Source organism: Anguilla anguilla, chromosome 17, assembly GCF_013347855.1.
Source record: "Anguilla anguilla isolate fAngAng1 chromosome 17, fAngAng1.pri, whole genome shotgun sequence".
In the NCBI taxonomy this organism is placed as follows: domain Eukaryota; kingdom Metazoa; phylum Chordata; class Actinopteri; order Anguilliformes; family Anguillidae; genus Anguilla; species Anguilla anguilla.
Window position 1 is genome coordinate 309,029 of NC_049217.1, and position 24,574 is coordinate 333,602.

Sequence of the window (24,574 nt, forward strand, 5' to 3'; positions counted from 1 at the left end):
TGCGCCTTTCTGCGTTGTCAAAGTAGATTCGGCTTCATGGTCAACCTATTACGCCTAGCCTACTTTAAATCGCATTTGTTTTTACGTCTCTTCCAGACTCTTGCACTGATGTGACTGTGCCAGTTATGTGTTTTGCAGACAAAGCTGGCTATAAATGGTGTTGTTCTCGGTAATTATATTGTTTTCCTTTTGACAGACGTGCGGTGTGCACATAAGTGCAAGCACTGTCGCCATTGTAGAAAATGTGGCCACGCGTCTGGGGGATTGTTTATTGTTAGTGTTTTCATCCTGACGCTATGACAACTCAACCGGCGCACCTGCTCCACGGTGAAGCTGTATCACTGAAGCACGGTGCCACTTACGTCCTGCTCAGGTTTATTCCGTTTCTTAAGTTGATTCCGATGTCGTGGCCAGATGACACATACGCTCAGACACAGCAGTTGTATCCAGATCCTCAAAATGTGCAGATAATTCAGCAACCCGTGAGTAACCTGCTTACGTCTTTTTTAAAAAAATTTTTTATATTGTTTCAATATAATGCCGGTTTTGTGTTTTGTCCGCCTACGACGTTTGCTTTTCAACTTACGAAATAAAATATGTGTTTATTTTAAACCCATGTCACTTATTGTCACTAAACCATCCTATTTACAATGTAGATTCAATATTATCTTAAAAACGCACTGGGCTTTTTGTCAGATTCCTGCACATTTTAAATGTTTTAATTACATGATTTTATCCTTCAAATCACACATAATGCAGGAGCGAAGAAATGCGTATCAAATGGACAAAAGTTAACAATATATTACAGGTTAGAGATGAGAGTAACAGTGTACACTCACCAGCCACTGTATTAGGTACACCTACCTACTAGGAAGAACCCCGTTTGCCTCTGGGACAGCATGAATTCTTAGTGGCTTGGATTCAACAAGGTGCTGGAAACATTACTTAGGGATTTCGGTTAAAGTTGGACTGAAATTGCTTCTTATATTTTGTACTACCCTTGGTGCTAAAATAGGCAGTGTCAGCTGTATTATCAAATCATTTACAATTTATAATTTTTTGTTTTGAATTATAGAAATTGGTGTTTTAAAAATCATTGCGCCACCTACTGTGTTTCTTTCCCACATTTTTTAAATTGCCGCTTCTTGACGTCAGGAAGCGGTCTCATTTGCATGCAGCCTATCACAGCGTGTATTGCTTATGATTGACATTGAGGGCTAGGCTGCATTTGCCACTGTCAAGTCTGGCAAACATGGCACCCTGCAAGCAACATTGTTGTGTTGAAGGATGCACAAATACTGACTCACTACACGCAATCCTGAAGGACACAAATGTAAAAAACAAGTGGGTAGAATTTTTATCAGGTTCATTAGTGTCAAACAACACAAGAGTCTGCAGTCTGCATTTTAAACCAGACAACTTTTTGAATTGGGCTCAAAAACAGAGTGGATTTTGCAAATAACTGCGACTGAACCCTGGAGCAGTTCCCACTGTCCATTTGTAGCAGGGTTGTCTCTGCGTTGTGTTTTCTTGTAAAGATGACATGACAACTGCTGCGCGGGATCTGCATTTATTGCTGTACAGAGCGATAAAAAGATTGTTGGAAACAGATTCGCTCGCAACTTCGCCCGCAATGGCGTGATGAACAGATATTGTTGGTAACAGGCTCGCTCGCAACTGCGCCTGTTAAAATATCCTAAATGTCTTTTAATGTATGTTTGTAAAGCACATGTACTTTTCCTATGCGGTACAAAATAAAAGAAAATATATATTATTCTGAGAATGGCATGGTATTATCACTTCGGCCAAGGCTGTAGTTGACTAGCACCATATAGCAACTTTAGCAAATAGCTATAATAAAAAAAAATGCACGACAGAATGCAACTTAAAAATACGTTGAGCAGTCCCCACAATTCGATCAAGCACAGTACGGAGCAGTATGGAGGATATCCACAAAGTAAGTTTCTTATATTATTATATTTTATGTGTATAATTACTGAGTGTATGAATTACCTTTGCCTGGCTTACAAGGAGGATAGCTAACAGCTACATTTGCTAATGTTAGCTGGCATAGCTGAAAAGCAATCTTAGCATAAACATAATTATCACACGAAATATAAAGCAACAATTCAGGAAAGCTGAATATTATATAGCCTAATGGGTGCGTTTTCTGAGAGGAGAGAGAGAGAGACTTCACTGCTCATTACGTGGTCCAACACTTTCACACACACACACACACACACACAGCAGCCCACTAGGTACTTGCAACAATTAGGTCTGGTACATAGACCGTATAAAAATATGGACGAAGTGCTTCATGACGCCACCCACTGATTTGCTATGGTTAGTGCTCACTTGCGCATGAAACCCAAAATAGGGCGCAACCACATTGCCCGTTGCAACCAACGCAAGCGCAGTTGAGCGAAAGACAGAAGTCCACGACTACAGGAAAATCCACCCAGACTACCTTACATGATAATTAGACACGCCCACGTCTGGACAACAAGCGTGGCCTTGCAACCGCAGAACAGTACTGTCATAACATTTCAAAAAAGTTAATTGTGCAAGATATGTTTAGTGTTAAGATTTTTACATAGAAAAATAGATACAATAGATGATTAGCTAACTAGCTAGCTAGTTAAGAACTCTAGATAGCTAGACAGATATATCACCAGATAACTAGCTAGCAAGTTAGCTAGACAGATCGGTAGCAAGACATTAAGCTTGCTCCCCCTAGCTAAGTAAATCCTGCTAGCTTGTCTTCTTAAAGAAGCTTCAAAACTGCTTACAAATCTGATTTCACCAACAACATATACAAATTATGAAAGATGAGACTTTATGAGAATCAACTGAGACACCAAACTGGTCAGAAATCGCATTTTGACATAGAACCTTGTTTATCTGAAAATGTCTCAAATCTATTAACCGAAAGAACTGGAGAGAAGAATCCTTCGAATAGCGGTTAGTACCAGTTGAACGCAGCACACAACATTTTCGGACCTTGGACTTTTAAATGGTGAGATCGTATGTAGCTAGCCAATCGGAATAAAACAACACAGCATCACACCTGCCGCTGAGCACTCTGCATGGCTGCAAGGATGGGGAAATCCTAATATGGTCATACGGTAGTAGGACAAACCACATTGCACGCACTGAAATTAACCCAGATTTGGAAATTTTGGTGGAATTATGTTTAAAAACCAGACCCAGGGGAGACATTACAAGGGATGGGATTAACTAGTTAAACCATCATTTCCTGTGTAAAAAATTTATTGACTTTATATTTCCTCAGAGAAAATTGGCCTCTTTTCAGGCTTTCCCAATTGACTTAACATTGGGTGGGTGGGGTTTCAAATTCTTTTTGCAACCAGGCGTTGCAGTTCACACAGTAGCCACTGGGGTAAAAGGCTTCACTCATAGAGGCGAGTTGTTGCCCCTTGGCCTGGTAGCATCCTTCGTAGCAGCAAAGCTAGTGCTAGCTGTCATGCTAGCAGGTGAATTCCAGTTGTCTAAAGCTGTTTTTTGTTTCTTTGTGAAAAAACCGAAACTAGCCAGGCTTGTAGACCCGGCAGCAGCGGCCTTTTTTCGGTGGCATGGTAGCTAGTCTATGCTACTACTTTCTATTCAATATATTATAAAGATAGTGTTGGCTGATACATGTAGTGGCTTGTTCTTCCAAATGGGTTCGAACGTTTGTGGCTCGCGCGCTCTCAACAGGAACAGGCAATATTCTACTGCGCACCATGGTGGCTTGGTGGTGAAGTGCAGCCATACTGTTATTCACGAGAGAATATGGTGCGTTTAGTTCTTTTGGAAAACATGTTTCTTTTAGCCTATTTATCTCGTTAACGTAAATAATACTCATTACATTGAAAAATGCATTATTTGTGATTAAAATAATGGTTGTTGGTAATGTATTAGCGACCCCCACAGATGTATGATTTTACTGCCCTCCTTATGGGAGCTCAGCTCCCACTGGCTCCCACAAAACTCAAAACCTGCCCAAGGGGGATTGTTATCTGGGGACTGTGTAGGCCATTGGAGTAAACTGAAGTCTCTGCTATTTTGTGGAACCAGCTTGAGATGATGTGTGCTGTGTGACATGGCGAACTATCCTGCTGGAAGTATCCATTTGAAAAAGGGTGGACTGTGGTCATAAAGGGATGCACATGGTCAGCAGCAGAGGAAATCCAGATGTTTCAGACTAGGCAACATTTTTCCAATCTTCAGTCATCTATTTTGGTGATCATGTACTCACTGTCGCATTGTCAGCTGACAGGAGTGGAACCCGGAGTGGTCTTCTGCTACTGTAGCCCATCTGCTTAAAGGTTGTGTGTTCAGAGATGCCCTTCTGCACACCACTGTGGCCTTTCTGTTAGCTTGAACACAAGTGCCCATTCTCCTGTGACTTCTCTCATTAAAAAAGTTGTTTGTTTTTTGTTTATCACACCTTTCTCTGTTAAGTCTAGAGGCTGTGGAGCCTGAAAAGCCCAAGAGGGCAACTGTTTTTGAGATGCTGGAACCACCGCGTCAGGCACCAACAATTATACCACAGTCAAAGTTGCTGAGATCACACATCATGCCTATTGTAAAGTTTGGCTGAACGAAAAGATAAAACTCTTCCCCCTGTCTACATGCTTTTTGTATTGAGTGGCAACCACGATTCACTGGAGGAGCAGGCTATTTGCATACTGTGTAGCTAGAGTAATGAATTGGCCAGTGAGTGTAGTTAGCCTGTTGTATAAGATTATATAATTTCATTGTACTGGTTGCGGAAATGCTTTCCAGGGGCTAACTCTCTTTCCATTATTGCTTGTCAGATTTCCCAGCAGCCCACCACTGTCTTACAGCAGATTCCATCAGCAGTGCCGTCTCCAGTGCCTGCCGTTCGCCCAGGACATGTGAAGGAAGGTAGAGGCAGACAGGAGCCTGTCACTCGCAGACTGTACTCACAGTTTACTAGTACTCTGTGTGTGTGGTGTGTGTGCCTTTGTGCATATGCTTGATAATATGTATGCGGGTGTGTGTGTGTGTGTGTGTGTGTTCGTGTTCCTGTCGGGCTGTGCCATATTCTTAAAAATGTGCGTTATGTAAAATGTAAAAAAAGAGATGGATCTATGTAATTTGAGCTGACCTCTCTTTGGTGTGTGTGTGTGTGCGCATGTTCATCTGTTTGTGCGTATGTGTGTGGGGCAGACCTGGTAGAGCTGATGATGATCCAGGATACTCAAATGCACCAGGTCATCATGAACAACATGACCATGTCGGCTCTCAGTGCATTCGGCTACTCCCAGACTGCACCTGGCCCAGAAGTACGCCACATCCACATCGCTACCTCACACTCTCTCTAACGACACTCCTCTCCTCTCTGATCATGCCCTCCTGAAGACCTGATGGTTCTGCTTTCTCTAAATGCAGATCTAGGGCACCTCCATGTGTGTTGCTGTTTTTATTCAGTGGTATCGCTGAATTGCATGGAACTACTACCTTTGATCTGTATCTACAACAGCCATTTGGGTAATGACGTCTTATAAGTGGGGCATTAAAAATGAGTTAATTATTCTTTAGAGCAGGATATTAATATATGGTGGCCAGCGCTGCTCTCATTCATTCACTGCTGCTCTTCATTCCTCCCTGCTAATCAGGGACTGGCTTAGCCCTAAGACAACATGTGAATCTGGACAGTCAGTATTATTAATCAGTCATATCAATCAGGTAGAAAAGAACACCAGCAGTACTGCCAGCTTTGAGTATTGCTGTATTAAATAAAGATATTTGGCTGGAGTTCCCGTTTAATGTTATCTCTGAAGATCCATGGCTCCTCTCAATCCAGAGAGAAACAGGTTGACTGGAGAGGGTAAGTTTGATTCTGGACTTTACTCAGACTCTTAGCCACCCAGTGATTGTTGACGATGAGGATCCAGAGGTGTACCACCACCATTATCCACCTGCCTCAGTCCCCACCTACCCCGGATGGATGCCCCTGCCCCGAACCCACCCGCAGCCCACCATTGTGTACCAGGATCCAGTCAAGCACCAGGAACCCGGCCCTTCCTCCCGCAGGGACAGGTAAAATGCACATCTGAACAACTGTACCGCACGCTCCGTTAGCCATGCACATATACACAGACATACGCTTCCCTCTGTATATAACACTGATTATGTATAGCCATTCAGTAGAAGCTCTTATCCAGTGCGACTCACAAAGCCTGCGTTTTCACATACAATCTGCTTACACAGCCAGACATTTACTGATGCAGTTCAGCTGCATGGCCTCAAGTGATTCAAGTTCCCTTTCTACCTGGGAATCAAACCTGCAACCTCTGTGTGACAAGTTCATTTTCACAACTAATATACAACTATAACTGTTATTTATTTGTATTATAGTACTGTTATTCTACCGCTGGAATGATGCTCATGTTTATAATGACACACAAGCAAAAACATGTGCATATCTGTATATATGAGTTTGTGATGAATGAGGTGCATACAGTCTCAGGTGCATGCACTGGGAGGAGACCCATTCAGCTGGAGAGAGTGGTTTGATTGACACATTACTATTGTTACAGAAAGGCTGTCCCACCACCACCCCCACCCAGCGCCACTGGCACTGTGGGGGCTGATGTCCCACCTGCTGCAGGTACCCAATCACAGGCATCCACTCCCTAACCTCCAGATTTACACAGATCAATGGGCCTACTGATAGTGAGTCTAAAGATGACATGAGAGCTATAGTGTTCTGTCATTTTTGTCAAAAAAAAAATGGTGTAGGAATTCTCTTGGTTGTGTCACTTTGCTATGCAACAGATTCTATACATGAAAGCACAATTAAAAAAAACATTTCTATGATATGATACTTGAGAAATATCTAAAGCAGTGGTGTCAAATTCAATCATACTGAGGTCCATGTAGAGAACTGTGAATCAAAACTGGCCCAAAAAAGTGGCCAGACATGTATTACTACATTACTACACGTACTAAAGTTTGTGCACAGACTTTTGGGGGTATGGTATTAAGGGAGTAGTTTGCTATCACAAACTTTGAGGGTGGGGGTGGTGTTAGTGCTCCATATGTTGCCGATTCGATCCCCCGCCCTGGGCGTGTCGAAGTGTCCCTGAGCAAGACACCTAACGCCTAATTGCTCCCAACGAGCTGATTGGCACTCTGCGTGGCAGCCTTTCACCGTTGGCGTGTGAGTGTGTGTGTATGAGAGGCATCAATTGTAAAGCGCTTTGGATATATAAATATATAGATAAAAGCGCTATATAAAAATGCAGTCCATTTCCCAAAATAATGAATCTCTTCCTGCTTTTGTTCTTTTTTTTACTGTGAGATAGATGGCAGATCTTAATGTATTTAAAGGGGGATTGCACTTGTAATACTTCTGGGCTCATTTTCACACCTACCTGGAGTTTTGTGTGCATCCTAGACGGTTTTTAGGTTGCTTGCTAAGTATTTAGATATTTGTAGATTTTTGATTCCCGTGTGAGCAACATCAAGCTCAACGTCAAGGCCAATTCATGGTCCAGACGTAGCATACATGGACCGGACTCCGCTGGGGTCAGACATGGAGTCGACATTTGAAGAGAGACTGGCTGAAGAGGTGAGAAGGTACAGGCACCTATACGGTTCATCCCAACGGGATTATAAAGATTTTCTGAAGAACGACAATTCATGGAGAGAAATTATCATAATGCTGGGCAAGGACGAGGCCATGTTGTTTACAGTCTGTAACTTCCGGCAGAAAAGGAAAACGACGTGCAAAGATTGTGGGAAATGTAGGGCTTGGGCATGCGGTGGTACGACTGGACTATGAAAGGGCAAACGACTGCGGACTGTCCATCCGCACAGCGTATGCGCCCTGTTCTTATAGACTATGTAAAAGCCTTTAGGCTCATTGTAAACAAACGTCCCTGCTTCTCATGACTGATATTGTCCTGATATTGTTCTAATGAATTTGTCGCCCTTTATTTTTCGATTAGTTATTTCATTATGTTAATATTTTACGCTGTTTTGTTGTTTTCCTTCACAAATGCAGGAAGTAGATCCAGGCAGTTTAGTGTCAAACTCGAGGATGCATATAATTGCGCGACTTCTGATGTGGGCGTACCTGCAGACAATAACACTAGGTTGGTTGTAGAAGTAGTGTTGTATTACTACTAGCTAGCGAAACCGAAAATGTCTGAGGACGACGGAGATTTTGTTTTTGATTGCTGTTCCCTATCGATTCGAGCCGGAATACACAGAAGAAGAGCTGGTTAATTTGCAGGATGATTTGGGGTGCAAAATTTTTTTTCACCCGGTGCGCACTTGCAGACATCGTGAAAATATAAAAAACAGCGAGGCACTTCACTTCCCGAGGCAATCAGTGAGGCGGCGATGATGACACTGACATAACATGCACTCTCACGCAGCAGCGCCCCGAGGCTGAGCCTATCTGTCTGGAGCTCACAGTCACCACCAGTAAAATTACACTTCTCAACTCTGCTTGTAAAACTGGTTTGAATGTTATTCTCAGCACGTTGAAGACCTAGTGTTATATATGAAACGACGTGCACGAAAATACGGGACAAACTGCGTCCCGTATTGAATCAGTACGGGACGTAGCATTTTACTTTAAAATCCAGGACGATCCCGTATTATAAGGGACAGGTGGCAACCCTAGCAACAGGGCACTCTGATTTCTTGGCTGTCACCAACCCCGGAGTCTTGGAGACTCCTATTGGAGCTTCTATTGGGGGCGGGGGTGATTTGCCCACACGGGAATCAAAAATCTACAAATATATAAATATTGAAGCAAGCAACCTAAAAACCGTCTGGGATGCACGCAAAACTCTGGGTAGGTGTGAAAAGGAGCACAGAAGTATTATAATGTACATCCAGAGGATCATCAGACCCTACACACCAGCCAGACCTTTCCGTTCTGCCACCTCTGGACGCTTGGCACCTCCCCCTCTTCGCGTCTGTACTTCCCGCTCCCGTCTGCTGTCTGTGCTGGCCCCTCGCTGGTGGAATGACCTCCCCGTGGCGGTCAGAACAGCAGAGAATCTGACTACCTTCAAACGCAGACTAAAGACTCATCTCTTCAGGCTGCACCTCTCCCCACCCCTCCCTAGCCTATAGTTTAGCTCAATGTACCTAGTTAGGCTAATACAATTACGTTAGTTTTTATTTGGCAGGGTTGTTTTTGTTTTCGTCTGATTCTGATTAGGCAAATGTGATTTCAGTGCTAGTTTGTACTTGGCAGGATTGTTGTTTGCTGAACAGGTTACACTACAGGGTTGGAGTCCTGATCTATGTGGTCACTTCTGGCACTACGATCTTTACTTCACTCTAGTGTGTTTCTTTTGCACCTCTGCACCTTGAACTAATGCACTTGTTGTACGTCGCTCTGGATAAGAGCGTCTGCTAAATGCCTGTAATGTAATGTAATGTAATAATGTGCAATTCCCCTTTAAGGTTGATAACAGATGTCCTGCAGTATCTCTGTGTATCACTCTTCTCTTTATAGAGTACTATGACGCAGAGATGAGGCTCTGAAAAACATGGACCTGAGGTCAAAGGTCACAGATGACAGCACCTGCAGCTCTGGCATTCAGGCATGCCTGCCAGCGATGATGTCACTTCATAGGACCTTTAGCATACATCATTTGTAATATCAGCCATGGAAAAGGAAAAAGTATATGTGATTTATGCAGTTAAGCTGTTTAAGTATACCAGTGTTTTTTTTAAAACAGATGAACAGTAAAACACACTGTTTCCCTCTTTACAGTGGTAATGTGGTGTCTGCATCATTGTATTTTTTATGATAACATGGTAAGATTTTTTACTGCAGTAAAAATGGCACTTGGATTTTTGGAATTATTTCTTACTCTGTGGTTGTCATTGAGCTCCCTAAATGACTGTGTATAGGACTAGTTCTGATTTAGACATAGTTGCATTCTGTATAATAAACCGTATAGCTTTCATCTGACTTAAAGTGAAAAAGGCTGCTAAAAATGTACTTTTAACTTTTGGCAATGGCCACCAACTTGATTTCAGTTATATTCAATTTCAGCCACTAGATGCCACTCTCTGTAAAGCCACAATTTTCTGTGTGAGACAACTGAGATAAGTTAATACACCTGCGCTGTTTCTCCAAATGTAATTTCATGATACACATAATTTGCACTTGAAAATAAAAGCATGAAAATTGGGAGATCCAAGGGAGATCCTACAACGTTAAAATTGTGCCCCAACAATTCATAAACAGAAACTGAGTAAATAAATTTAAATTTGCCACCTATTGTTTGCCAATTGACCTAAACGGTACTTAAATTACCTCTTAATAGCATGAAATTGGTCATAAATGTCCCTTGCTTGATCATAAGACATCATGAAATGGGTGCCCAAACATATCATAAACAGGTAGTGTTTTTGAACTAATTAAAAATGGCTGCCTAATTCGTTGTTCATTCTGGGAGCCTTTAGCACCATTAGCACCGTCAAGTACATTAAATCATAATGTTTCTACATTTAGTCCGTCGCTAATTATGCTATGTGCCCAGAGTTACAGCCTTACTTGAGTTCTTTGCTTTGGATTTGTTGCTGGAATGCTTCCCGGTTTCCAGTGGCAAATCTATAGGATGCGTGGCTCTCCTGGTTTTTCTCTGACCACTGCTAATCATGTAGGAGCGCCTCGGAGTGCCTTGTTCATAGACATGCATATTTAACTAGACAGGCGAGCATGCCGACAAGTTAACCTAAGCATGTGAAGTCCTGGAAGTAAGCCTGTCCTGCGTGAGTTAAGGGTAAAACATTTGGCGCTCCCATTAAAGTGAATGGGGAATATCAAACTTTTGAAGTCAAAATAAAACGTCCTCGATAGTATTTTGAAACTCGATTGACAACCGTTATGTTTCATATGAAAAACAGATTGAAAAATATGCATTATGTAATAAAATATGCACATTTTAAGAAATATTTTCCAAAGACTTCTGGACTAAAACAGTCATTGTTCCAGAAACATCTGCATGTAATGAAATTTATGATCACAAAAAATTGACTGATGAGGCTTTCTTTGGTTGTTAAATCACCTTGGATTTCTACATTGAATTCAATGGGCAGCAAGCGCTTTTGCCCTGAAGTATACGCTGTCGAGGCTGTTTCCTGTTACTTCCTAGGCTTCACCACCTGGCCCCTCCTTCCCTCTCCAATTCCTCTGTATGCTCTATGTCCTCATTCCTCAGTCTGAGGAATGCGCCGATATACGTGAGAGAGCTTCGCTCGGTTGCAGGCCGTGCGGCCTCTCCCCGCGTGCGGCCTCTTCCCGCGTGCGGCCTCTTATCGGTGTGCGGCCTCTTCCCGCGTGCGGCCTCTTATCTGCGTGTGGCCTCTTCCCGGCGTGTGGACTCTCCCCGCGTGCGGCCTCTTCTCGCGTGCAGACTCTTAACGGCGTGCGGCCTCTTCCCGCGTGCGGCCTTTTCCCGCGTGCAGACTCTTAACGGCGTGCGGCCTCTTCCCGGCGTGTGGACTCTCCCCGCGTGCGGCCTCTTCCCGTGTGCGGCCTCTTCCCGTGTGCGGCCTCTTCCCGCGTGCGGCCTCTTCCCGCGTGCGGACTCTTAACGGCGTGCGGCCTCTTCCCGCGTGCGGACTCTTATCGGCGTGCGGCCTCTTCCCAGCATGTGGACTCTCTCCGCGTGCGGCCTCTTCCCGTGTGCGGCCTCTTCTCGTGTGCGGCCTCTTCCCGCGTGCGGCCTCTTCCCGCGTGCGGACTCTTATCGGCGTGCGGCCTCTTATCGGCGTGCGGCCTCTTCCCAGCATGTGGACTCTCTCCGCGTGCGGACTCTTATCGGCGTGCGGCCTCTTATCGGCGTGCGGACTGTTATCGGCGTGCAGCCTCTTCCCGGCGTGTGGACTCTTCCCGTGTGCGGCCTCTTCCCGCGTGCGGCCTCTTCCCGCGTGCGGACTCTTAACGGCGTGCGGCCTCTTCCCGCGTGCGGACTCTTAACGGCGTGCGGCCTCTTCCCAGCATGTGGACTCTTCCCGCGTGCGGCCTGTTATCGGCGTGCGGCCTCTTCCCGCGTGCGGACTGTTATCGGCGTGCGGCCTCTTCCCGCGTGCGGACTGTTATTGGCGTGCGGCCTCTTCTCGCGTGCGGACTGTTATCGGCGTGCGGCCTCTTCCCGCGTGCGGCCTCTTCTCGCGTGCGGCCTCTTATCGGCGTGCGGCCTCTTCCCAGCATGTGGACTCTCTCCGCGTGCGGCCTCTTATCGGTGTGCGGCCTCTTCCCGCGTGCGGACTGTTATCGGCGTGCGGCCTCTTCCCGCGTGCGGACTGTTATTGGCGTGCGGCCTCTTCTCGCGTGCGGACTGTTATCGGCGTGCGGCCTCTTCCCGCGTGCAGACTCTTCCGTGTGTGGACTCTTCCCTGCGTGCGGACTGTTATCGGTGTGCGGCCTCTTCCCGGCGTTTGGACTCTTCCCGCGTGCAGACTCCTCCTGGCATGCGGACTCTTCCCGGCGTGCAGACTCTTCCCGCGTGCGGACTCTTCCCGCGTGCGGACTCTTTGTGGCGTGTGGACTCTTCCCGGCGTGCGGACTCTTCCCGCGTGCAGACTCTTCCCGCGTGCGGACTCTTTGTGGCTTGTGGACTCTTCCCGGCGTGCCGACTCTTCCCGCGTGCAGACTCTTCCGTGTGTGGACTCTTCCTTGCGTGCGGACTCTTCCGTATGTGGACTCTTCCCGGCATGCCGACTCTTCCCGCGTGCAGACTCTTCCGTGTGTGGACTCTTCCCGGTGTGCCGACTCTTCCCGCGTGCAGACTCTTCCGTGTGTGGACTCTTCCCTGCATGCGGACACTTCCCGCATGCGGACTCTTCCCGGCGCGTGGACTCTTCCCGGCGTGTGGACTCTTCCCGCGTGCAGACTCTTCTGTGTGTGGACTCTTCCCGCCTGCAGACTCTTCCGTGTGCAGACTCTTCCGTGTGTGGACTCTTCCCACGTGCAGACCCTTCCGTGTGTGGACTCTTCCCACATGCAGACTCTTCCATGTGCAGACTCTTCCTGGCGTGTGGACTCTTCCCGCGTGCAGACCCTTCCGTGTGTGGACTCTTCCGTGTGTGGACTCTTCCCGCATGCAGACTCTTCCGTGTGCAGACTCTTCCTGGCGTGTGGACTCTTCTCGCGTGCAGACCCTTCCGTGTGTGGACTCTTCCCGCATGCAGACTCTTCCATGTGCAGACTCTTCCTGGCGTGTGGACTCTTCCCGCGTGCAGACCCTTCCGTGTGTGGACTCTTCCGTGTGTGGACTCTTCCCGCATGCAGACTCTTCCTTGTGCAGACTCTTCCTGGCGTGTGGACTCTTCTCGCGTGCAGACCCTTCCGTGTGTGGACTCTTCCTGGCGTGCGGACTCTTCCGTGTGCAGACTCTTCCTGGCGTGTGGACTCTTCTCGTGTGCAGACCCTTCCGTGTGTGGACTCTTCCTGGCGTGCGGACTCTTCCCGGCGCGCCGACTCTTCCTGGCGTGCTGACTCTTCCCTGCGTGCGGACTCACATGAGAGGGAGACAGGAGATGGGTGGCAAGCCCAGGGAGAGGAAAATGGAACATTTTATTGAAGGTTGTGTGTTTCCAATTTACAATAAACCAATACTGTAACTGGAAAGCTGTGCTAGGAGGCGTGGTTAAATGAGTTGCCCTGGTATTTGTAGTTTTGTGTCTTTTGTAGCCCATGGTACCTACCAACTATTCAATTATTCTTAATGACTTTTCGGAGCCCCCCTGGCAATTTTATTCATAAAAGCAATAAGCCTCATCTAGCTAATTTTCGGACTGTGTTGACTCACATAAACATTGAGATTTTCTATGCATTTAGTGACATTTACCAGAATGTACAGACATGTGCTAATAGCATGTGTATACTTAAACCCATAGCGCACATGCCAAATCTGGCCAATCCTTTCCCATTTAGGGGGTACCCTATTTAAAGCTTTATAACTACAGATGTGAACACCACAGAGACTTGAAAAATGGCTTATATGAAGCAAGTCATTTGTACCATTTACAATAATAACATAGATTAGTTTATATTCATAATTTCGGAAGAAATAAAGTGCCACAAATGCAATTGGCTTGGCAATTGCCTTCATCAAAAATGAATTTTCTCTTTTTTAGTTTGTAATGAAACACTGAGATATTGCATATATACAGCAGATTAAACTATACATGTTCTGGATCAAAAACTTCTTGACCACAAGTTCATAAAATCTAAGGGTGGATATGTAGAACTACTGAAGATCTATGAAGCAAAAACTAAGCAGTGTACCCAACATCTCTAAATCTATTCAAAATGTCTAAATTATGCATTGCTGTAAATCACAACATATTCACATATTTCACTACAAATCAACTGTTTTGACTCAAGGAACTCACTGTTGCACCATTTTTGAGTGGAAATTACAAGCTTTTCGTCAGTACAGTGGTATAAAATAGCTAGGAGTCCATAAACATATCCAAAATCTCTCCAAAAATGACTAAAATGCTTTTTGTCCATTATAAAGCATATAATTGAGCCCTTTATGAAGGTTTACCCTGAGCCAACCAGAGGAGGATGGGTTTCCCCCTTGAGCCTGGTTCCTTCCAAGGTTTCTTCCCATCTGCCACAGGGAGTTTTTCCTTGCCACTGTTGCCTTAGGCATGCTCCTGTGAGGGGTTGTCTGTAAACCGTATTGTGACAACTGCTGTAAAATACGCTATACAAATAAAATTTGATTGATTGATGGTTTAAGATTAAACATTGATATCAGATTAAAAATAATCAAACAATATTGTCACACAATGAGGTACAGTACCTAAATGTGTAATAATTAACTGTTGTATGTATTTCTATACACTGTACTCTCGTATGTTTTCTTGTATGGGGATGGGATGACATGAAAACAGTTTTCAACCGTCCACCACGTTTTGGCAATGTTCCAACTCTCACATCATCACTGTTGCATGCATCACAAAAACTACTAAACCACCAACGAATGCTTACAATACAGTGTGAAATATCCTCATTATAGAATACCACTAACCTATTTAAAGACACTCAATTTCAAAAATAATGTTTATAACAGAAATATTTTCGGCAGTAACACTTATATTTGGACGATGAAACCTTATCTGTGTTCAGTAGACAGCGACAGAGACAGAATGAATGCTGTCATTCCCCACTTCTAACTTAGAAAACAGTATATCAGCTAGGTCTATCAGCAAACATATGCCTTAGGCATGCTCAGAATTTCTCAAGAATAATAATATTTTCCAAGAAATGAAAAAAGTCACCGATAAAATTTCACCAGGGACATCTCTATGCGTAAAACCAATGGTAAGGTTGTATATTTATTCAATATTTAATCACAGATATTGATCTGTATAATCTGTTTGAAGAATGGATGAGAGTGCAGGCAGATAGGAGAAGTAGAAGTCAGAGGTCAGCGAGTGGTGGTCAGGGAGGTAGAAAGGGACATATTTCAGGTAAAAGCATCTGAGATTCAGGAGAGCAACGATCAAATCGAGGAAGCTTGTGAAGGAAGAGTTTAAGGTTGTATTAATATTCAAACAAGGATGTGAAATAAATACATTGGTTCCAATCACAATGACCAGTTGACTGAAGAAAGTAATACGAGATATATGGATGGCAAAGGTTTTAAGGGGAGGAGCTGTGTTTCCCAGTTTTGATGTACCTTTACGTTTTACGAAGGTTTCTAAGGTATACCTTGCCTCACTTGGCTTATGAATGACGTTTTAATATAACATATAATCATTTTACATAAATCTAATATTGCAGAAGAGGAAACTATGCCTAATAAAGATCATCTTCTAATCTCTTTAAGAGTCAAAACAAGACCTTGTGATAGTTTCAATCAATAAATGTAGGCTACAAAAGATAAAATAAAGAGCATCAATCAGGACATATACGCCATAGTCTGAGACTTTTGGAAGCCCAGGAAGAAGGATATAGGCTACATATGGGTGAATTATTTTGTTCTTATTGAAACAAAGGTCTAATGTTAATTTGTTTTGTCACACAATATATAGGCAACTGTAGCAGCATATCCACTGATTCCCGCTGACTTTTCTCCGCAGTGCAAAAATGATCGTAGATGAAAGGCAAAAGCGCGTTGGTGGAAATTGATCATGATTAATTCTATACCGGGTATGCCTTATGAATAGGCCTACCTGTTAAAGTGATATGTTCATCCACCTTGATTCGCTGTTGGATAGTCTTAAGTTTAACCAATAATATCACTATTGGGTTGTTTACTGAAAATCGTAAAACAACATGGTAAGAAATGTTCTGTAATATTGATATTTACCCAGTGCTATTTTATTTTATATAGGAGGTGTGAGCTAAAGGAAAGGGATGTAGATAATTTGTCCTGTTTGTTCATTATGAGCCACCGTACCTGTATGTGCGTTTATGGTCTAGGCCAATCAACGTGCTTTAGTTCCGCCTAGTTCGGTCATGCAAGTAGGCTATACTCACTCAATGTCGGCTTTGCTCACACAGGTTTTATATTCTTAATAAACCGGCTGTTTGTTCCAAGTCAGTGTGATCATTGACTCACACACAAACAAACTAATATCTACAGGGTATGCAGTCAGAAAAGCCATATCCTCAGTAAGCTCCACTACATAAAAATAACATACGCCACAAATTGGATTAGTATTATGGATAGGCCCTATACTTTATTACCATCATGATGGGAATAGACAGGTGAAACGACAACATTCTCATGACGTGCTATGCACAAAAAATGTTGATTGGATAATTCATTTTCGTAAAGTTAATATTAAACTATGTCATTTTCGCATGCAGATGTGCTACTAGATGCGCACTGTAGTACAACTGTCGATTTGAAAAGTAAAATGTTGGCATAATAAGGCTAAAACTGTGAAAGGATGAGCGGAGCGCATCGCTAAGGGACAGCTTACGAGTGCCTCAGACCACCCTTTTAAAGGTATACCTTAGCTAAGGAGGCGCTGGGAGACAGCCCGAGACCGAAAGGAAGACCTTAAGGTATACCTTACGACGCACGTAGCGCTAAGGAGACTGGGAAACGCAGCCCAGAGCTTTATTGATAGTGTAGAAGAACTCTAAGCAGAAGAAGGACTGAGCAATGAAGATGCAAAATGTTTGCAAAATAGAGAGGTGGTTAAAAGGAAGGTGCTAGTTGAAAATAATATTACTAAAGGGGTCATAACAGGAAGACCTACCTGTTGGAGAGAACTTGAACAAACTAAAGAACATCAAAGGGCCAGTGGTGACAGATAAAAAGATTAAGTGACGGTTAAATTCATGTTTCAGTTTGAGAGCTTACATCCCACCGCTTCTCAGATGTTACAAAAGTACAAGAGTATGGCCTCATAACAGTGGTTTGTAATGGCAAACAGAGATGTGGGAGATGCAGAGGGGAACATACCTGCAAAACATGCAGGCAAGATGAGCTGCAAAAATGGTGTAATTGTGATGGAGCAGAGAAAACCAAAACACTCTTTCTCACAAGAAAGAAGTCGGACAGCAGCTATATTTAAGATTATATAATAGACAGCTAAAATGTGTAGTCTTTTAGGACTAATGTTTGATAAAATACTCATATGGGCAAGAAAAATTAATGCAAGAAAATTTTAGATGCTATGAGATGTCTGTTAGGAAAGGAATGGGGGGCAAATAGGTTATCAATGAAGACCATATATATAGGCTTAATAAAATCAGTAATTGACTGCAGTTTTCTGAAGTTTTGTGTATGGATCAGTAGCCAGTAGCCTGCTGAAAAAATTGGACATAATCTAAAGTCAGGTACTTAGATTAATCTGTGGGGCAATAAAAGCAATGCAAGTGGCAGCAATACAGGTGGGGAAAGCCATCCAACATTATATTTGCTGTATTGTTAATAGTGCATTTGACAAAAAAAACTTTGATTTGATTTGAATTTATCAGTTTGGCTAACTAGGTAATCGACTATATACGTCCTGTTATTAATAGCAAGAATTATAGCTTAACTTCAAGCGAATGTATGTGTGTCTATCTATATTACGGTATTGGCATTAGGATATGAGAGTGGTTGACCACAAAGTTTTATCCACTACAAACACTTTTTCCAGTGTGTCTTCAGCTTGGGAAATGGAATACAAATAACAATCCCCTCCCCCCAGGATAACATGTCTATTTTGCTAGTTCCCCAACACCACCTCAAGACGGACCTTTGCAACGTGTAGTTAAACCTTTTTCTACTGTCAGCTACAATGATGCTGCAGACTGTGTAGAAGAAGGCGTACATTGCAATGGTTTCGAAGCAGAGATTGGTGGATTGGCTACTTTCATCAATGTTATTTTCTTCATTTCTGCTATTTGAAGAAATTTTTTTTATTTATTTATTTGCCAGCAGCTAAAGCATGAACCACTAGGGGACATGTATTGACCACCCAGCATTAGTGCCACAGTCTTTATTTTCTCTTATTTACTGCAAGTGTAGCCACTCTAAGCCAGAAAACAAGCATGCGTTCAACTCAATGGTATTTTAGCTTTCTGAAAACATGTGAATGATAACTCGCCAATTTAACACAACATCTTCACCTGTGCCTTGTGGAAACAGCTGAAGCGGACTATGCAGATACATCACAGAACCACATTAGTTACATGGATTGAACAATTAATAGACATGTCAAAAAAACATGAGTCTAACATGGAGTTTGATGTTGAATGGGCTTCTATTGGATGGGGGTTGTTTGCTTACACGGGTATATCTAAATATCTAAATATTGAAACAAGCAACCTAAAAACTGTCTGGGGTGCACACAAAAGCCTGGGTAGGTGTGAAAATGAGCCCAGAAGTGTTATAAAGTGTCATTCCCCTTTAACTTTCCCGGGGTTCGAGACCCTCCCCCTGGGCCTAAGCTTTGGCGCTGGTCCGGCTTCAGTCAGAGCCTGCTGTGGGAGCGACCGCCGGTCCAGCGCCGGTCCAGTATCTCCACGTGCAGCAGGAGAGCCTCGTCAACAGGCTGGAGAGCGGACAAAGGCACTCCTATATCCCCGCTACCACAACCTCACACAGGAACCTCGCCCTACAACCCGCTACCTATCTTCGCCGTCGGCACCTCTAAATGGCATGCGAACGGCAACCACCCTCCGGTAATGAGTGCAAAATGTGAATAGCTCGGCTGGGCTTCCTCCCCGTAACCAGAACCACAAGCGCCCGCTCACTGTGCTCCTTTCAATACTCCTCTGTTACTCTAAGACAGTCCCCCCTACAGGTGCAGTCACTTGCTTTCATCATCTCCGGTGCCATCACTCACTATACTCTCTTCTACCTCCCTCCCCAGCACACAGCATCACTCACTACAGTATAATAGTTTTACTGTCTCTGTCTCTATCTACTGAACACAGATAAGATTTCATCAACAGAATGTTTTGCTTCGCTTCTTCTTGATTTTGCTGCGAAACGAAATCGAAGAAGAAAAAACCAGAAACCGTACTACTATGTGGACATAGAGAATTACACAATACGAAGTACAGTACGACAATGCATCACAGTAACAAAAAAAAAACATTTTTTATATATACATTATATATAACATTCTTTATATGTACATATTTACATATAAAGGATGAGGAACAAGACAGACAACACATGATGGGACAAGACAGACAAGACCAGACAGACTGGGCTGATGGGGCAAACTGCACATTGTGTTTTCTTGTAAATTTTTTTAGAGCAGAAAAAAAAAAAAAAAAGTAGAAAAATAAATACAAGTAGAAAAGAATAATAATACTTATAATTATTGTATGGAAATGAGCCATATATTAGGGGCCATTTGTGGGAAGAGGAATCAGCGTTGAAGGTATTGTAGAAAGGGGGACCAGGTGTTTTCATAGGATTTAATGTTGTTTTTCAAAGATGTGGTAAGTTTTTCTAGATTTGAATGGTCTGTTAGTAGATTGAGCCAGTGGGTTATGGATACCTTGGTTCTGTCTTTCCAGTTCAGTAATATGGTCTTTTTGGCAATGGTTAGTGATATTAATATGAATGGTTTGAGATGTTTGGGTGAATGTAATGTAGAGACATCGCCAAGTAATGCAATGATGGGGCATAAGGGAATGCTGAGGCTGAGGATCTCAGATAGCCTGCTCATGACCTCCTACCAGAAGTTTTGGACGTGTGGGCAGAGTCAGAGGGCATAGAAGTAATCATCTGTTGAGGTTGGACAATATGAACATGTATTACTTTGGCTGAAGCCCATGCGGTAAAGTTTGTGGGTGGTAATGTGGGTTCTATGAAGGACTTTATACTGTATTAGTTGGGTTTTGGAATTGCATGTCATAGAAAATGTGTTATTGCATATGCTTTGCCAATTGATATCTGTTGGTAGGTTATTTATGTCTGTGGTCCATTTATCTGTAGGGATTGATATTGTTCTGTCTTCGGATGCTAGGAGTTTGTATATTTGGGATAACATTTTTTGAGGTCATAGGCGTAGATTTCGGGGGGGACGCAGGGTGGCTGTGATTATTAAAGTTTCTAGTGTTGATGTTTTTCTTTATGACTTCTGGATATACGGAAGTAGCAGTGGTACGGTATGTTATATTTTTTTTGGATGTGGACGAAGGTCATGAGCAAGCCACCATTGAGTAATTGTCCCAGGCTGGTTACTCCTCTCCCAATCCAGGTTGGGAAAAGAAAGGGTTTGTTATTGATTAAAAACATGGGGTTATGCCATAATGAAGTATGGATAGATGGTGAGAGGCTGTGATGGAGAATTTCATTTGACCTCCACCAAGTGGTTAGGGTGGTGTTGATAGTGTTGTTGTTTTTGTAATAGGTATGAGTTTTTATGGATTTATCTATAAATGGGAGATTTTTGATTCCCAATTCTTGAACTAAGCTATTTTCGAATTCTAGTCAAGGTGGATTGGTGTTATTTGTCCAGTGGCGGATGTACAGTAATTGGTGTGATAGGAAATAGTGGAAGAAATTTGGGGCCCCAAGTCCACCATGTTGTTTTAGCTTTTGGAGGGTAGATAGTTTAATTTGTGGTTTTTGGTTTTTCCAGTAGAATTTAGTGACTGCACTATTAAGAGAGGAGAACCAGCCTGAGGGTGGGGTGACGGGTCATGGCAAGGAGGTAATTTATTTTTGGGAGGATGTTCATTTTAACGGTGGAAATTCGGCCAATTAAAGATAGCGGTAATTTATTCCATCTTTCCAGATTGTCTTTTATTTCTTGTAGTAGGGGGGTACAGTTGAGTTTGAATAATTCATTTAAATTTGGAGAGATGTGGATTCCAAGGTATGTAATAGATTTTGCCATTCGTTTGAAGACGGGGTGGTCCCCAGCCTCAGCATCCCAGTTGAGTTTTGTTAAAGGCAGAATCTCGGATTTTGTCCAGTTGATGGAGTAGCCAGACACCCTACTATAATTCCTGACCAGATTATGGGGTTTGTAATGTATAACAGGATGTTATCGGCATACAGACTGATGGTGTGACTTTGATTGAATGCCTGAGATACGTGCACATTGCCTAATGGAAGCAGCCAGGGGTTCAATGAAAAGTGCAAACAGTCGTGGGGATAGTGGGCATCCTTTTCGGGTACCTCTTTGTAATTGAAATGGTTTTGATATAAGTCCATTGGTTATAACATGTGCAGTGGGTGAATTGTATAGTGTTTTAATCCAATTGGTGAAATATGGCCGGAATCCAAAGTGATTAAGGGAGGTGAAGATAAAGGACCAATCAACCCTGTCAAATGCTTTTTCGACATCAAGGGTTGCTATGATGAATGGTGGATTGTTTGGGGAGGTGCTATTTTTATAGAAATTGGTCAAGTTAAATAATCTTTGTGTGTTTTCTGAGGAACGCCTCCCCTTAATGAAGCCAGTTTGATCTATGTGTATTAATGATGAAATTACAGATTCCAGTCTGACTGATAAAGCTTTGCTTATAATTTTTGTGTCTGTTAATTAATGATATGGGGCGATAGTTGGAGCATTGACTGAGGTCCTTATTTGGTTTTGGGATGAGTGTAATATAGGTAGTGTTCATATGATGGGGTGTAGTGGTATTTTGGTGAATTTCAGATATCACTTTAAAGATCAAAGGTGAAAGGAGAAGCCAAAACTGCTTATAAAATTCTGCTGGGTAGCCATCTGGTCCAGGTGATTTATTTTTGGGCATGAGATGGAGCACTCTGGTGATTTCTTCTAGGGAGAGAGGTACCTCTAGATTTTCTGATTGGGTTTGAGTTAGTTTAGGTAGGGAGACATTCCTCAGAAATGTTTCATGTTCTTTAGGAGAGGTGTTCTGGCCTGGAGTGTAAAGATTGGAATAAAAAGATCTAAAAGAATCATTAATTATGGAGGGGGTTTGAGTTATATTTCCAGATGAGTCTATGCTTGAGGTAATGAAAGATTTCTCTGTTTGTTGCTTTAGCTGATTTGCTAAAAGTTTACCTGTTATATTTCCTAATTCAAAATGTTGCTGTCGGAGTTTGAGGAGAATACATTCGGTTTTCTCGTTCAATATGTTGTTTAGTTCATGTTTGGTTTTCAGGAGGTCCTTCATTACTGAATCAGTAGGTGCATGAGAGGCCAGAAGGTCCAATCTCTTCACCTCTTTTTGTAGGTTATGTTCTTTTGCGATTTCTTCTTTTTTTGTATGTACAGTATGATATTATTTTTCCTCTCATGACAGTCTTTGCAGTTTCCCATAGTATACATGCTGTTATTCCAGGAATGTTATTGGTTTTGATAAAGGATGCCCATTCGTGTTTGAAGTAGTTGTGAAATTCTTTGTCTTAAAGTAATATGTTATTGAAGCGCCATCTGGGAGGAGGATGGGGTTGGTGTTCTGCTAAGAAAATAATACTAATGGGGGCATGATCAGAGGTGATAATGCTATGGATGGCTGGGTCAGTTATTTTGTGTGTAATAGAGTTGTTAACCAAAAAAATAGTCTATACGGGAGTATGGTTTATGGTAATGTGAATAATATGAGTATTCATTATTACTGGGGTTATTCAGTCTCAAGATATCCATCAGTCCATAATCTGACATGTACTGTTTAAGTAAGGATGAGGAGTGGTTGGATTTATTGGTGGAGGTTGATGATGATCTATGTGTGGATCCAATACTATGTAAAAATCGCCGCCTAGGATGATATGTAAATCAGGGAAATTATATAGTGCTCAGAATAACGAATGGAAAAAAGAAGAATAGTCTACATTGGGGCCATAGATATTTACTATAGTTAGAATGTCTTTTCCAATGGTTCCAGCGATAATGATATAACAACCCTCTGGGTCGGTCAATGTTGCATTGTGGGGAAATGAAATGTTCTTACTGATTAAAATGGAGACGCCTCGTTTTTTGGAGCTATATGTGGAGTGGTACATCTGGCCAATCCATCTGGCTGTAAGTTTCCGAGACTCTGCCTCTGTAAAGTGAGTTTCCTTTATAAAGCAGATATCAGATCTTAGTTTATTTAGGTGGTTTAATATTTTTGTTCTTTTTGCAGGGGAGCTGATTCCTCTTATGTTCCATGATGTTATTTTCACTGGCAGTACCATGGGATTAGTATTGTAGTGAGTGGTATTGAATTACACAATGTGCAGTAAGGATGCATGTGGGGGAAGGTTTTGAATGTGAAAACATATAACAAAACCAAAATGAACATGTAACATAAACACAGAAGCATACAAACTCTCAGAGTAAAGAAAATTGGCCTAATTAGGGATTGGTGGTAGAGTTGGAAGGTCATTTGAAGACTCAACTGTATACAGCGAGCCTGGAGTAGAGTTGTAATATTACAGCGGTTAAGCCGTTGTTATAACATCTTTGGGTTTGTTTTTTTATAAGCATTGAGCAAGACAGGTAAGAGGGAAGATGGGGAGAAAGGGATAATGGAAAGGTACAGGGAAATAGAAGTAAGAATCCTAATAGAGAGTAATAATGGCAAAGAGAGGTGAGGTTGGGGTGAAGTAGAGTGATAGAGGGAGATACATAGCAGGAAGACGAGAAGGGGAAAAGAGAATAAAGTGGGGGTGATGGGGTAGAAGGGGTTGGCAATTGTAGGTGTTACTGAGTTTGCTCACATACACATACATGCACATACATCAAAGGCAGGCTTGTTTCATTTGCAGCAGAACGGACTTAAAGCTACATTGTCTGGGGTGTTGCACCCAATCATTTCAATGGTGGGCTAGCTTCCCTCAGAGCAATAAAGGTTTGAGGCTGCGTTGTCTGAGCTGTTGTGTTTCAGAACATGCCTGCTCTCTACCTCTCCTCCCAGCTTGAGCAGATTAGGTGTTAAGTGCCTTGGCAGACCAGTGGAATTGAGTCCAGAGATGGGAGAGCATGGTTACTCACTTTCCCCCCCAACTTCCTCCTACCGGTTCAGGGAACAAAACTGCAACCCCATGAAAAGAAGTTTGCCTCACCTACCACTAGGCTACCACTGCCCCAAGATGTTTTCAACATACATAGAAAGGAGGAGAAAGCAGTAGCTTTATTGTCTGTGATCATACAACACACACCACACTCACATACAACATAC

At 42.9% G+C, this 24,574-nt stretch overlaps 1 protein-coding gene across 5 annotated transcripts; it reads left to right on the top strand.

The window, feature by feature from the left end:
- Window positions 1-234: 234 nt before the first annotated feature.
- Window positions 235-10,858, top strand: LOC118216252 (proline-rich protein 29-like). Of its 5 annotated transcripts, none has more exons than XM_035397330.1 (6): window positions 235-482; window positions 4,821-4,911; window positions 5,197-5,312; window positions 5,885-6,069; window positions 6,574-6,705; window positions 9,512-10,858. In XM_035397330.1, exons 1-5 carry the CDS (start codon window positions 297-299, stop codon window positions 6,701-6,703), a joined length of 708 nt encoding a protein of 235 aa, XP_035253221.1. In that variant the 5' UTR covers window positions 235-296; the 3' UTR covers window positions 6,704-6,705; window positions 9,512-10,858. The 5 variants fall into 5 exon arrangements, with proteins under 5 accessions (XP_035253221.1, XP_035253223.1, XP_035253224.1 ...); XM_035397332.1 differs by having other exon boundaries at window positions 242-482; window positions 6,570-6,705; window positions 9,512-10,850; XM_035397333.1 differs by having other exon boundaries at window positions 243-482; window positions 6,574-6,640; window positions 9,512-10,842.
- The last annotated feature ends 13,716 nt before the right edge of the window (window positions 10,859-24,574 follow it).